This window comes from Rhinichthys klamathensis, unplaced genomic scaffold, assembly GCF_029890125.1.
Source record: "Rhinichthys klamathensis goyatoka isolate OS25496 unplaced genomic scaffold, OSU_Roscu_1.1 h1tg000065l_1, whole genome shotgun sequence".
In the NCBI taxonomy this organism is placed as follows: domain Eukaryota; kingdom Metazoa; phylum Chordata; class Actinopteri; order Cypriniformes; family Leuciscidae; genus Rhinichthys; species Rhinichthys klamathensis.
In genome coordinates this window covers 861,900-874,876 of record NW_026606608.1, presented here as the reverse complement: position 1 = coordinate 874,876, position 12,977 = coordinate 861,900, and the positions used below count along the sequence as shown (strand labels likewise).

The following is a 12,977-nucleotide window of genomic DNA, read 5'->3' as shown; positions in this document are numbered from 1 at the left end:
GTAACTTTTGGATGGATGAATAAACCCCTTCCCCTATATATATATTCTATTTTCAGAATTGGGTAGTTTTATTTTAGCATAATCCAGCTAGTTGATGAACATTTTTGTTGTCCTTTAGGTTTTGCACGAATGAAAATGTTGGGGTTTTAGAGCATGCAAAGCTACGTATTGGTTCACTATTGTAAGGTTAACCATTTTCTTAATAAGCTAAGCCTTTAAACATGGTCCAAATCACATAAAATCATGCCGTCCCATCCACCCAAACTGTGGGACAAAACAAAAACAACTTTTTACTGATTTTGTTGCAGTAGAGTGCATTATATTCATGTAAAATCTTTGTAAAATAGTAGTTAAGACCTTATTAAAACTAGCAAAAGCTTGTCATTTCCCTCACTTCATGATGTCACACCAATGAGGGCATCCCATTTTGATCATGTGATCTCACAAGTTTTTAGTGTTTAGTGTGAAGATACACTCTGTATAGTTAAATACTGTCCAATTTGACCTCATGTCCCAATATCACCCTTAATTCCCCCTACATTTAATAAAAAAAATGACACTGGAAACACAGGAATTATTTTTGCAAAAGCCTTTTATCAATTTCCACACACAATCATGTCGTCAATATGGCCGAACACAATATTAACATAAAATATTGTGCAAAGGAATAAGCGATTGGCAGAGCGCGCACACAAGATCAATTGTGAATGGCAATATTGTAGCACAAACTGTCATTCAAAGTAAACGCATTGAAATCAAAGTACATGTAGGATTGATTATTTGGACTTTAGTCCAAAACAGATGTGGAAATAACCACAATTTACGTTCACTGACACCTTAGCGCCGGCTAAGATACAGACCTTGTCATGTTTGTTGGATATAAAACACTTTTTCTCAGACCTCTCAATACATGTGAAGTATCTGATAATGGATGAATGTCAAAATTCATTGATGATATTTTATTTGGCAAATCACTTGCCACTGATAATCCAACAGAAACGACCTACCTGATTTAATACACCATATGACCTGCGAGCGCAGTGAAAAGAAAAAACCTGACAATGAACATCACGGATATTAACACTTGATAAAATATGCCAAACAAGGTGGACGAAAACGCTTTGTACATTCAACAATCTTCTCCACAGGTACACGACATACGAGTTCATCGGTGTTGGAAATAGAATAGCACTTATTTGTAGCCCACCACATTAAACACTGTGGTCAACGCAAAAACATCCTCATTTCAAGTGAATGATGACCATAATCATATCTTCTCCACTTTATGTTAACGGTTCCATGGTGAGAGCGCGTCACGCAACCAGTCGAATTAGCATCTGCTAAATAAAGCCATTCAGTCTTCAGGAGAATTAGTTTCCCAAGCCTTGGGACTTTCCAGTGGGGTTAATGAATAGTGTTTCTCAAAAAACACCACAAGGATGTTTGTTTATGGGTTGTACTCTTTACCTAGCGACAAAACAGCAGCTTCAGATTCACATTCGATGTGTAATTCATGAAAAACGTTAGGTTATGTTTACCACAGACCTCATTTTACTCATACAATCCCCAAAACAAAACACTATTCTAAAAGCCAATAGGAAATTTCCAAGGTGAATTAGCCCTCCAACATTGACCTACAGATCTTTTTGGGTTCTGTGAAGGGAATTTGCACCAAAATACACTTGATTAGATGACAAACTAAAAGTATACAATGATATGGGGAGCATTTATGAGCCGGTTTATGCACATTAGCATTGTTAGCACGTTTGTTCCCCTCGTTTGAGACCCACTGAGGGCCAATGCCTGCAGATGGAAAGCTATGAACCCACTAGAATAGGCTGTTTGAGTCGGGATCGCTAAGGAATGAGGGGTTATTGGCTGGTGTCCCTCTTGAGCACAGTGAAATTGATCTAATTGCATAATCGGACGCCACACAGAGGGCTCAGGCAGCGGTGAACGGAAGAGAAAAATGGTGTACTTGTAGGTCTGTTGAGTCTAAACAATTATTTGCTGCTTAGAAGCGTATGACAATCACGAGAAAATCATAAATGGCTTTTAGGTTTGGCTAAAATGACCATTTACTGGTGTCACGTCTTCAAATATCGAACCCTCAAATGTGGTTTAAAAAGTCCTGTGATCAAATCTGCTGACCAGGCCTTAGGCTATTACAGGATAAGAGTTTAGGTTGTGCCATGCGACCCCGGGACGTTTGGTAAGTCAGCGTGCATCAAACAGAGGTAGAGTACACTTTACCCAGACCTTCTATGTCACTTCACCTGTACGCATCACCAAAACCTCTTTCATCCTGTTTTCGAGGGCCAACAGCATGTGCATTCGGGACTGTCCCAATCAAATCAAAAGCAAGCAAGCAAGCAATTTTGTCCTTTCTTTTAGTTATGGATGTGTTGGTATTTTTCACAGCTGTGTTCAATGGGCAATATGGCACCTGTAATTTCCAAGTCAGGTATAGTCTTGCCCTCATGGGACTTGAGTGTTTCTCTTCTGCTTTACACAGAAGCACATCTTCACATGTCATCAAGGGATTCCTCGGGGTCCGCGGTGTCCTCGTCCTTCAAGGCATTGGCGTCGGACCGCGTGTCCATGGCAGAGTGCATGATAGGCAGCCAGACGTCATCCATGTTTGGCATTACAAAGATTTTCTGCGGAAGGTAAGAGGGCAAAGAGAAGGAAGTGATGACAATACATCAACACAAAAGCCTCGTCTGTTATCAGCAAACAGATATGGAGTGAGGAACGTTTGGCGTTTGTACAATTTACTGTTCATTTTGACCTGAGAAATTGGCAAATTCTCTGATAACACTTTATTTTACAGTGTCCTTGTTACATATGTTACATGTACTAATAACAGTAAATTATGTATAATCACATGCAACTAACCCTCCAACCAAACCCTAACCCTATAGTAAGTACATGTAGTTGCTTAATATTACTTAGTACTTAAATGTAACCCTTTTTTTAATAGTTTCCTTGTTCCTACTTACTCTATGCACGATTTACTGTTATTATTAATTTACCTAGAGTAAGCACGTGTTGATAATTAATATACAGCACAGTATTTGTGTACACTAGAACACCTTAAATTAAAGTGTATTTGAAGGTACGTGCATGTATTCGGCTGGTAATTATGGGTTTTCAGCTCTTAATTGCAGAGGGGAACCACTAATAGAGAGGTGCAGGTATGACATCACTTTGCAGGCCAAAACGAGTCAGCCTTTTAGCACTTCCGGTCCCGAAGTCAATGGGTTTTTGGAGTTAAATGGCTGAACACAAGCTCAAGACACTTTCACGTTTTATTCAACAACATAAAACACATCAGTATTACCCACTCGTGATTTTTTTGAAGCGGTTACATGTCTTGAAGAAGGCGGTTCTAGCTAACAAGTGGCTTAACGTGACAAGAGGCTGTCGAGGAGATTAAACATCATCACACCGAACTCAGTCCGCTTTTACAGCATCGTTATGCTTAGAATAATCTTATGAATTATTCTAACTCTAACGTTCTGGGAAGATGTGTTTTGATCATCGCTAAGCTTCTGGCAACTTTGTGACGTTGAATTCGTAGACCGTGGTGTAATTCGCTTATAGCCTACCTTTAGCTTTTTACTTCTGGCGACTGCATTTAGGCTTCAAAATTCATAAAAGCTGTGATAGTTATCTTGATGGACAAAACGTGCAACTTTTGTTGATCACAGAGCTTGTTTTTAGCGATAATCCAGAAGCCTATGGGAGAATCCTATTGAGTTTTTGCGGAGGGAACCAGATGGTTCCCAAACTGCCGGTTGGCCTATAAAGTAACGTCATACATGCACCAATAATGCCACGGTGTCGTCCACTGTCCTGTTTAGCTTCAGCCGTGATCAAACTGGACCTCGAGAACCAATGGCCTAGGACACCTTTAAGAAGACCAACCGATTTACCTGAAACTCCTGATCTAGTTTCTTCTCTATCCAGTCCGTCACATGAGCAAAAGTAACCTCTCTCTCGCCCAGCTTAGGCCGAGCTTTCAGTTCCAGACGAGGAGGCTTTCTGAAACCATACCTGACAGAAACACACACACACACACACACACACATCAGCACATGTCCTTCACTCTGAACACATCATTTCCCCGTAACCTGCATTTCTTCACTGCATAGCACTGGTTTAAGGGATCGTTCAGCCAAAAATTAAAATAATGGTCACCAATCACCCTCACGTCGTTCCAAACCGGTAAGACTTTCCTTCATCTTGGGAACACAAATGAAGATGTTTTTAATGAACTCTGAGAGATTTCTGTCCCTCCATTGACAGACTAAGCAACTACCACTTTGACGTTTCAGAAAGTTCATAAAGAGATCGTAAAATGTGAAATTATTCACATTTAAACATTGATCAGAAGCTCAAACGTGTAACGAAAGTTAACCTCATTGGCTCTCATGCTTGAGCTTCTGTTTATCATAACAATGTGTGAGTTGATTAATGTTAATATGTGAATAAAAGTCTAAATTCAATCTGTTCATCATATAAAGTGATGGAGTCTCTTCAGAAAATTTGGACTAAATCGCTCTATTCATATGGATTATTTTTACGATCTCTTTATGAACTATTTGAAGCATCGAAGTGGTAGTTGCTTAGTCTGTCAATGGAGGGACAGAAATCTATCAGAGTTCATTAAAAACATTTGTGTTTGGAAGATGAATGAAAGTCTTACGGGTTTGGAACGACATGAGGGTGAGATTTTTCCTTTTTGAGTGAACTAACTAACCTTTAACTGTCAGAAATAAATCTTATTGGCCCATGAAGACACTGTATTTGGGTAAAACATAATTCCTTATTTCTTACTTGTGATTTTTGGCAATTTTTTTACTCTTTTGACAGGTTTCGTGAGCTTCATCCATGCAATGAAATCTTTAAAATTAATTTTAAATCCAATCTTGAGATATCTTGCCGCGTGTCCTGAGTTATGACCAGCAGATGGCATGAATGCAACATTAATGATGCACAAAGACGCCGGGTGCATTAGGAAAAGACAACACAGATGTGTTGCCTCGCTGCCTTATCAGGAAATTGAAGGCATCTTGCGAAACTGCGGTAGCGTAACTTCTGACGCAGCGCTACGGTTTAATGATCTACAGCACAGAAGAGCTTTAGTGAGAACTAAGCTAATATGTAATTACTACAACAGTCATTTCCTGCTAGAAATGACATCAGAAGTGGAAAATATTAGTCAAAAATGTACATTTACACACAAACTGACGACCAACCATAACTTTCAAACGCCATCTTTATTTTTTTAGCTTAACTGTCACAGAATGGAAAGCACAGGATTGTGGGATATCAAAGGCAGCGAAGGATACATACAGGGTTTGAAACTAACACCCGCCAATCGGGTAAAAATCAACTGTGGCGGGTAACGCTGTCAAATCACGAGCCAATTCGGCGTGTTACTTATGTTTACTCAGTTTGCTGGGGAAGTTCGTGTGAGACAAATTTAGTGCAAATACTCCTGAGTCCTCATGATATATTAAACACAGTTTATCGCGCAGAATCTGCTCATATCTGGCTTACTTGAACACACACACACACGTCACTACGCAAGTGGCCGGTAGCCTAATTTAGTAGCCAAATTGGCTGGTTAGTGAAAAAGTTAATTTCAAACCCTGGACACCTCTACGCCGCCTTCAAAGATCGGTCAGATGAGGGTTTCTCAGTAGACCGGAACTGAAACTAACACTGGATTCGGATGTGCCTTGAAATGTGTCCTCGAAGGCAGAGTTGTTAAGCTTTCGGACACCGCGACTATCGCCCTATAATTCTGCAGGGTTCGTACAAGCTGCTTAAAATGCTTGAATTTGACTTTTTGAAATTCAAGTCCTGAAAAACAGCCATGTTTATGAAAATGTACTTGAAAAGCACTTAAATTATTAAAACACCATATATGATTTTATTGATAAAACAATCTTTTCACACAATTTCTGCTGCAGCCCGTCTGATATAGCCAAGATATAGAGCCGTTTCGCATGGCTATGAGCGTGACATTGCTCATAAATATATATAAAATAAGTATATGATACAGCTTTCATTCTTAATGTCAATCATATATTAATGAAGAGAAAAATCTGTTTGAATAAGGAACATCTTTGTCATAGTGTGCTTTCAATGCTTAAAGTTACCCGTCATCGCATCTGCTGCACTTTATCTGTACCATTTTGCTTTATTAGTTTATTTTTATTAATCAATTTACCTTCTTTAGAAGTTGAAAGATAATAAAGATAGTGTTTGATAGGGGAGATCTCTGATTGTAGTCCTTGAAAACCAAAGAAGTAGTGCTTGAAAAGTCCTGTAATTTCGTTTAACAGTCTCTGAACGAAGCCTGATCCTGTATAGATGTGTATAGGGTATGAATGAATGCGGTATACCAGATGCGGTCAGTCGGAGGCGGTGGGATGTTGACCGCTAGTGTTCCCTGGCACTCCTGGACCTCCACCGTCAGCACCAGCGGGGTGTTGGACACCTCCTCCATCTTCTTCTTGATGAACTCCGTCTCTGTGGCTTTCTGGAAATACTTGGACTTGGCAATCTTGTCCACAAAGCGCATGATTTTGCTGGATCGGTGTCCGCCAACATAACTGTGAAGAAAAGAGTTATTCATGCAGGGTTTTCTACAGGTGTGTGGCCATCTTTTAATGCCATGCATTAAAATCCGAAATCCGTATCATGTCACATGGAATCGCTCAGTGTTTCAACCGTGGAAAGACGTCAGTAAAACAGCATGTCATGTAACATCACAAAAAACCATATCTAGTGACCATAAACTCGTTAGTCAGCGAGAAAAATTAACTCTAGAGAGGAGCATTTGCTAAATATATGCACCATTTTACATATTCATTATAATATTTAATGTTCTTCAATATTAAATATTCTTCAGTTTAGCTAACTTACGAGCCAGAAAGTTGACGTATTTGTTTTCATGTAAGTTAGGCTTGTCTAGCCATGGGCGTTACACTTTTGTTTTTTTAACCTATAATTAAAACACACAGGAAGGCATAGTATAACGGCTAACTAGATATTTGTTTTGATACAATAAATTGTAAACGGATACTTTGACTATCACTTTTTAATGGACACCCTGCAGCCAATCAGAATCGAGTATTCACCCAGACCATGGTATAAGTGTTTATATTTCATATAACTTTATTATAAAAATAAATAAAAGTGTAATTTTAGTGTTTGTATACAGCTCAGTTAATTTTTACCTTCAATATTATAGTCGGCTAATGAAGCCTATAGGATACAAGTGTCTCCCATAGTTTACAGCATTAGTTTGTATTGTTGTACCTGATATCCAAAATAATCAATATTGAATCGGAATCGAATCGCAAGCTTGTGAATCGAATTGTGAAACTTGTGTCAATACCCAGCCCTACTTGGCACTCACTATGACTCAAGGCGGTCCACACATTGCCCAAATAGAGGAGGACAGGAACCCACAGCTTACATGTTCTCTCGATCGGATTAGAAAAGGAATAAACCACTCCTTTCAATCCGATCGAAATCTCATTCGGATCGATTAAGGAAGGCTTTTCAGCCCGATTGAGCCGTCAATCCCATTATTTGGTTGCATGTAAACGTTGCCACTGTTAAACACAGAAATAAATAACCTCACCCTTCCACTCCTGTAATCTCAGGCACTTCGGCAGCATCTTCCTCATCAGAGGATCCCGCACTCGATGACTCTTCATCACTGTCGGCCAAGAAGTAAGCGCGCGGTCTGGGTCTAGTGCATCACACAAACAGACAACAGCTTATGCGCCATGTTTCCATCATAACTGGCTTTCTGAGCGCAAGGGAATGTGCAAAGCTCTTGCAACACACCTAAAATACACCGTACAAAAAAACTAACTCTCCATGAAAACGAAAGGTCTGTTCCGAACCACTTTTAGGCATCATCTGAGTGTGTCAGACACAAAGGCTTAATCAAGGGTTTGGAAGAGAGCTTCTGTGAGCACATGCAGAACACAGCGGATGTGGAGGAAAGCAGGAACAACATGTGCAAACACATAATGAGAGACTTCAGAAAGCCCTGATTCAACTCACCATCAAGAGATCACATCCACAAAGAAATGAGTCCAGCGGAAACAGCAAAAAGAGGAAATTATAAATACATCCAACAGAAAAATAACCCATCAAAAGAACACAGAAATAAAGAAGAAGAAGCCTAGATATTTGGAGCAAGTGCCAACGTTGGTCTTCATTCTCTTACCCTTCTTTCCCCTGTTCTCCTAAGCTTTCTCCCTCCTTTCCCAGTCTGGTCAGGTTCATCTTGGTTTCAAGAGTCATGAGAAACGAACCGTTGTACGAGATCTCCAGGTCAAACCAAAGGCCTGCGAAAGGAGACATGTTTAAAAATGAATGTCACTACATGCATGATACAATGCACGACTCAAATTATTTAATGCAATGTTTCTCTTCATATTTCAGAGTAATCTGCGACTGATTATACAACTGTATGTTTGGAATCCATATGCTCTAAATTATATGATATATTGTTGTATTGTATGTATATTATTATACTTTTTCATCATCATTTTATCATTAAAGGTAGGCTAAGACACTTTGTTTTATAAACATTTATTAAACACTTTTTACACTGGTTGAAACTCTGATAGCAATCATTAACAGACATGGTGTAAATATTAAAACATGTAGATGCATCTTCTCTGGAAGTCTCAGGAACAAAAAAGCGTTAATCCAATGATTACATTCGGTCCGAACTCAATGATAGGATGTCCTCCCTGCCTGTCAACATATGCATCAGTCGCCGCACTAGCCATTATTGTTAATGTCAGGAGACGTAGATGTGTTCTTCAAGCTGCCAAGGAAAGCCTCTTATACTGAGAGTGGCTCATATGAGGAGTTTCTGGGAGTTTCTCCCTCATTTCTGCTTCAAGATCTCGATAAACTGTGGCATTTCTTTGTGTAGAATACAGTATTCCCGTGATTCTTTTGTCTTTTATGAGTTTAACTGTGTCTCGTCTTCTGTCCAAACACACACGTCATCTTTAAAGAGTGATCGACTGTTACGTACGTCAGGTGACTGTAAATGCACAAACACTGTTTCCATTGCAGTTTTGCGAAATATTCCTGTTTCGAATTGCCTGGAAAACCACATCATGCAAGCGTTAAAACTTATTTGCGATATATGGGAGTTTTTGTGAAATTGGTGCGTTTCCACTGGGCGTATTTTCAATATGCACAATTTGAAGGATAATGGAAACACGGCTAATGAGCGCCGCGAACAAACAGCAGCCGCCTTTTACAGCTTCTCCTGAACCAAAACATCAAGCCTATGCTGCGTTCACACCATGTCGTAACCGCAATAACGAGATGGCAACCCGTGACGTTCACGTCCTCAGACTCGGGTTTATGCGTTTCTATACCAACACCATCAACGCTGAAATGACTCTGCAGCAGTCAGGTGGTGCAACTAGAGCTCTATAAGTGGTTTACGTTCATTATAAATGTAATGTTATGTGCTTCGAGACATGAGGTGGTTAAACGCAGTTTGCATGTGTTTTTTAGGAGGCGTGTCTTTGGAGATGCTCTGAAGGGACTGTGTATGCTTTCAAAGCTAACTTGTTATCGCTAGCGTCTCCACAATTGCACACATTAAGTTTCACTAGCCCACAAAGCACTGCTTCTGTACTATTCTGACACAACCAGTCACCAGTCGCCAATATAAATTCGGATGTTGTCCCCTGAAAAACATGCACAGCATTACTTTCCTTGACATTTCCCAGATTCAAACATCATCCCCCAAATGAATCTGGCTGAACTCTACACCCAGCATGAGGACACACTGATTAAACCGATGCAGGAGTCGCCAGTGCACCCCTGGGTCTCCTCCTGAGGGAGTGAAAGGTTAGCGCTGGAGTTCGCTCCTCTCTGATTGGCTCAGACACACACTGATCCTCTAAACCCAGCGGGTCGCTTCCTAGATGACGAACGAGAAGTTTAACAAGCTGGCAGGGGTCTGGCCTTTTACCAAATCTCACACACATCCACCGGAGCAGTAACTGTAGGGGAGCCGCTCCATCGGCACTTATAGGCAGAGACACAACAATTCTGTATTAGGAATTTTTAAGGCCTGATAAGTAATTTTTCAACGCTTGGACCTTTGAGCGTGTCTCTAGGTTTGCGTTCTGGAGCCCCAAACACTGCTGCTGTGCGGATGAACGGCCAGAACACAGTAAAGTGTTCAGTTAGAGCGGTGTCGTGTTAGCGGCCCCTAAGTTAATAACTATCTTTGCAATGGAAGTGAATCAATCAAAACTAACTTTATCTGGACAATTACTTTATTCTAGAGCTGCTGTAAAGCCACACAATCTCTGTTACTGTAATCTCCTATTATCACTGTAAAGCTGCTTTGAAATGAGCTATATTGGTAAAAGCGCTATAAAAAGAGATATAGCTTGACTGTGTCAATGAGGCACATCTAATGGTTTCGGTAAAAGATTTGAGTATGTATAGTAGGGCTGGGCGATATATCGCACGATATTGTTATGCGCATCTCGTCAGTAAAGCCGGTTCCTTGATTAGTAGTAAATCGCCTTCACCTGCTTTCAGATGGAGCGGCATTTACTACAAAGAGCCTTAGTTAACTGACAAGCTGAGCCATATCGCATTAATATCGCAGACGTATCGCCAGCGATATTTAATGCGATATGGCTCAGCTTGTCAGTTAACTACGGCTCTTTGTACACAGCAAAAACTCCAGTGTTAAATTAACACTCCTGGGAGTGTATATGAGTCCACACTCACGAGTGTTAAAGTTAATGAGATAATTAAGTGATTAATTGAGTGATGATTGAGCATTATTGAAGACACCTAAAGCAGAATCACTGAAGGAGAAAATCTAAAATTGTAAGCCACCGTTATGGCGATCAGTGTTTGCTTTAGTTGGGCTCTTGACCCTTATATTATTAACTTTAGATTTAGTTTGTCTGTTGTATCAGTTGTTCAACTGCCAGTTGAACAAAGAAAAAAAAAAGCATCTAATGCTGTTGGTTATATTATGACAATCATCATTAGAACTTCATGTCTGTGATTCATGCTGTTGGTTACAGCATAACTGTGATTCTGCATAAACTTCCAGAATTTTAGATATAATATGAAGGATTTCTTAAATGTTGTTTTAAAAAAAAAATCATTCTATTAGGCACACACAGACGTCAAGATTCAGTCAATGCATCTCAACAATGGTGACGAGCAGAATATTCAATTAGGAAAAGTAAATTACATAGACAATTCAGATCATAATTTATTCATACCGCAATGCATGATGGGAGCCATTAATGAGTTGTGATTGGTGGCAGCCACTGCAACATGCATTATTATTGTCACCATTGTTGAGATTCACAGGCTGATTATTGATGTCTGTGTTTCTAAATAAATTCTTTTGAAAGTGTTTTTATAAGAATGATGTTTATTAAAAATTTTGGATTATAAGAAAAATACTGATAATCATATGTTGAGAATCACAAAACTTTTACTAACAAGATAAACCAAACTACTTCAAAAAGCTTCATTTTTCAGATCACAGCATGATTATGCCAAAACATAACCAACACAATCAGATCACACTTTTCTTTGTTCATTTAACTGTTATAAATCAATAGCAGCAGACAAACAAAATTTAATTTAAATAAGTATAAGGGTCAAGAGCCCAACTAAAGCAAACACTGATCGCCATAACGGTGGCTTACAATTTGTGATTTTCTCCTTCAGTGATTCTGCTTGTTAACATCAGGTGTCTTCAATAACGCCCAATCATCACTTAATTATCTCATTAACTTTAACACTCTTGAGTGTTAATTTATCACTCATATCTGCATCATATCTTCCATCTGAAAGCAGGTGAAGGTGATTTACTACTAATCAAGGAACCGGCTTTACTGAAGAGACGCGCATAACAAGCATGCGATATATCGCCCAGCCCTAATGTATAGACATTTATTTTTTATTAAGAGCTGAAAAAGATCACACGACACTGCTGAAAGAACCAAAACTTCAAATAAAATGTATGAAAACATAAGCAATGGCTCGGGTAAGTTGCTCTGCTTCAATACTTAAATCAATCATTTATATCTAGAGCACGTTCACAACCAAAGTTGACCAAAGTGCTTTACAAAGAGTAAAATAATATAACAAACAAGCCAAAATAAGTAATACGCAATCAATAGAATAAAAGAGAAACCCAGGATGACAAACTACAGAGTGTTAAAAGCCAGAGTGAATAAATAAGTCTTAAGATAAGATTTAAAAATACAAACATATACTAATATTACCCAAAGGCGTTGGGTCAGTATATTATTACAGTGTCTACTGGCCACAATTTTGACATTGATACCATAGGGCAAAAAATGGCATATAGATATTTTTAAAATCATCTCATAATTTGGCGGCCGGTATATTAGGCTGCTGTCACTTTAAGACCTGACGCACGGATCCATTAAACTGTTTTATATAGCCAATATACTTGTCTTTATGTGTGCCACACTTTGGGTGTGAGCACAAAATCTGCAGGATGAGTAAAATTATGCTCAATATGTGCAATCCCACACAGAAATTCAAGCCCTGTAACGCCAACAATATTCATCCAGAGCAAATGAAACGAGTGAGTGTTTGAGAGGAGGGTTTGTGTGTCATTCGCTGTTGGAGAGATGAGAGAGAGAGAAAGAGCAGCTGGTATTGTGTATCAGAGTTTCAGATATTTCAGTATCGATATGTAATATCGAAAAATCTATATTGTTGACAACACTACATTGCACTTAGTTTATCATTTCACATGTATATTATATAAAATTCATCCCGCCAAAGTGGCTAATAGGAGTGAGTGTGTTACACGCCAATACTGAAATACACACATTTGGCATGGTTTTTAATGTTAAACCCTGATATAACATCATATAAATTGA

The 12,977-nt window shown here is 39.1% G+C and overlaps 1 protein-coding gene across 4 annotated transcripts in view; it reads right to left on the bottom strand.

Annotated features, from left to right (window-relative positions):
* Window positions 1–2,141: 2,141 nt before the first annotated feature.
* tex2 (testis expressed 2) overlaps window positions 2,142–12,977 on the bottom strand; it is a 68,057-nt gene continuing 57,221 nt past the window's right edge. For 3 of the 4 annotated variants that reach the window (XM_056249961.1, XM_056249963.1, XM_056249962.1), the window contains exons 8-12: window positions 8,264–8,384; window positions 7,667–7,777; window positions 6,420–6,629; window positions 3,939–4,059; window positions 2,142–2,660 (exon numbers count right to left, since the gene is read on the bottom strand). In XM_056249961.1, the coding sequence (XP_056105936.1) occupies window positions 2,526–2,660; window positions 3,939–4,059; window positions 6,420–6,629; window positions 7,667–7,777; window positions 8,264–8,384 (698 nt within the window). In that variant the 3' untranslated portion in view covers window positions 2,142–2,525. The remainder of the gene's footprint in view (window positions 2,661–3,938; window positions 4,060–6,419; window positions 6,630–7,666; window positions 7,778–8,263; window positions 8,385–12,977) is intronic. The other variant, XM_056249964.1, reaches the window with a different exon arrangement.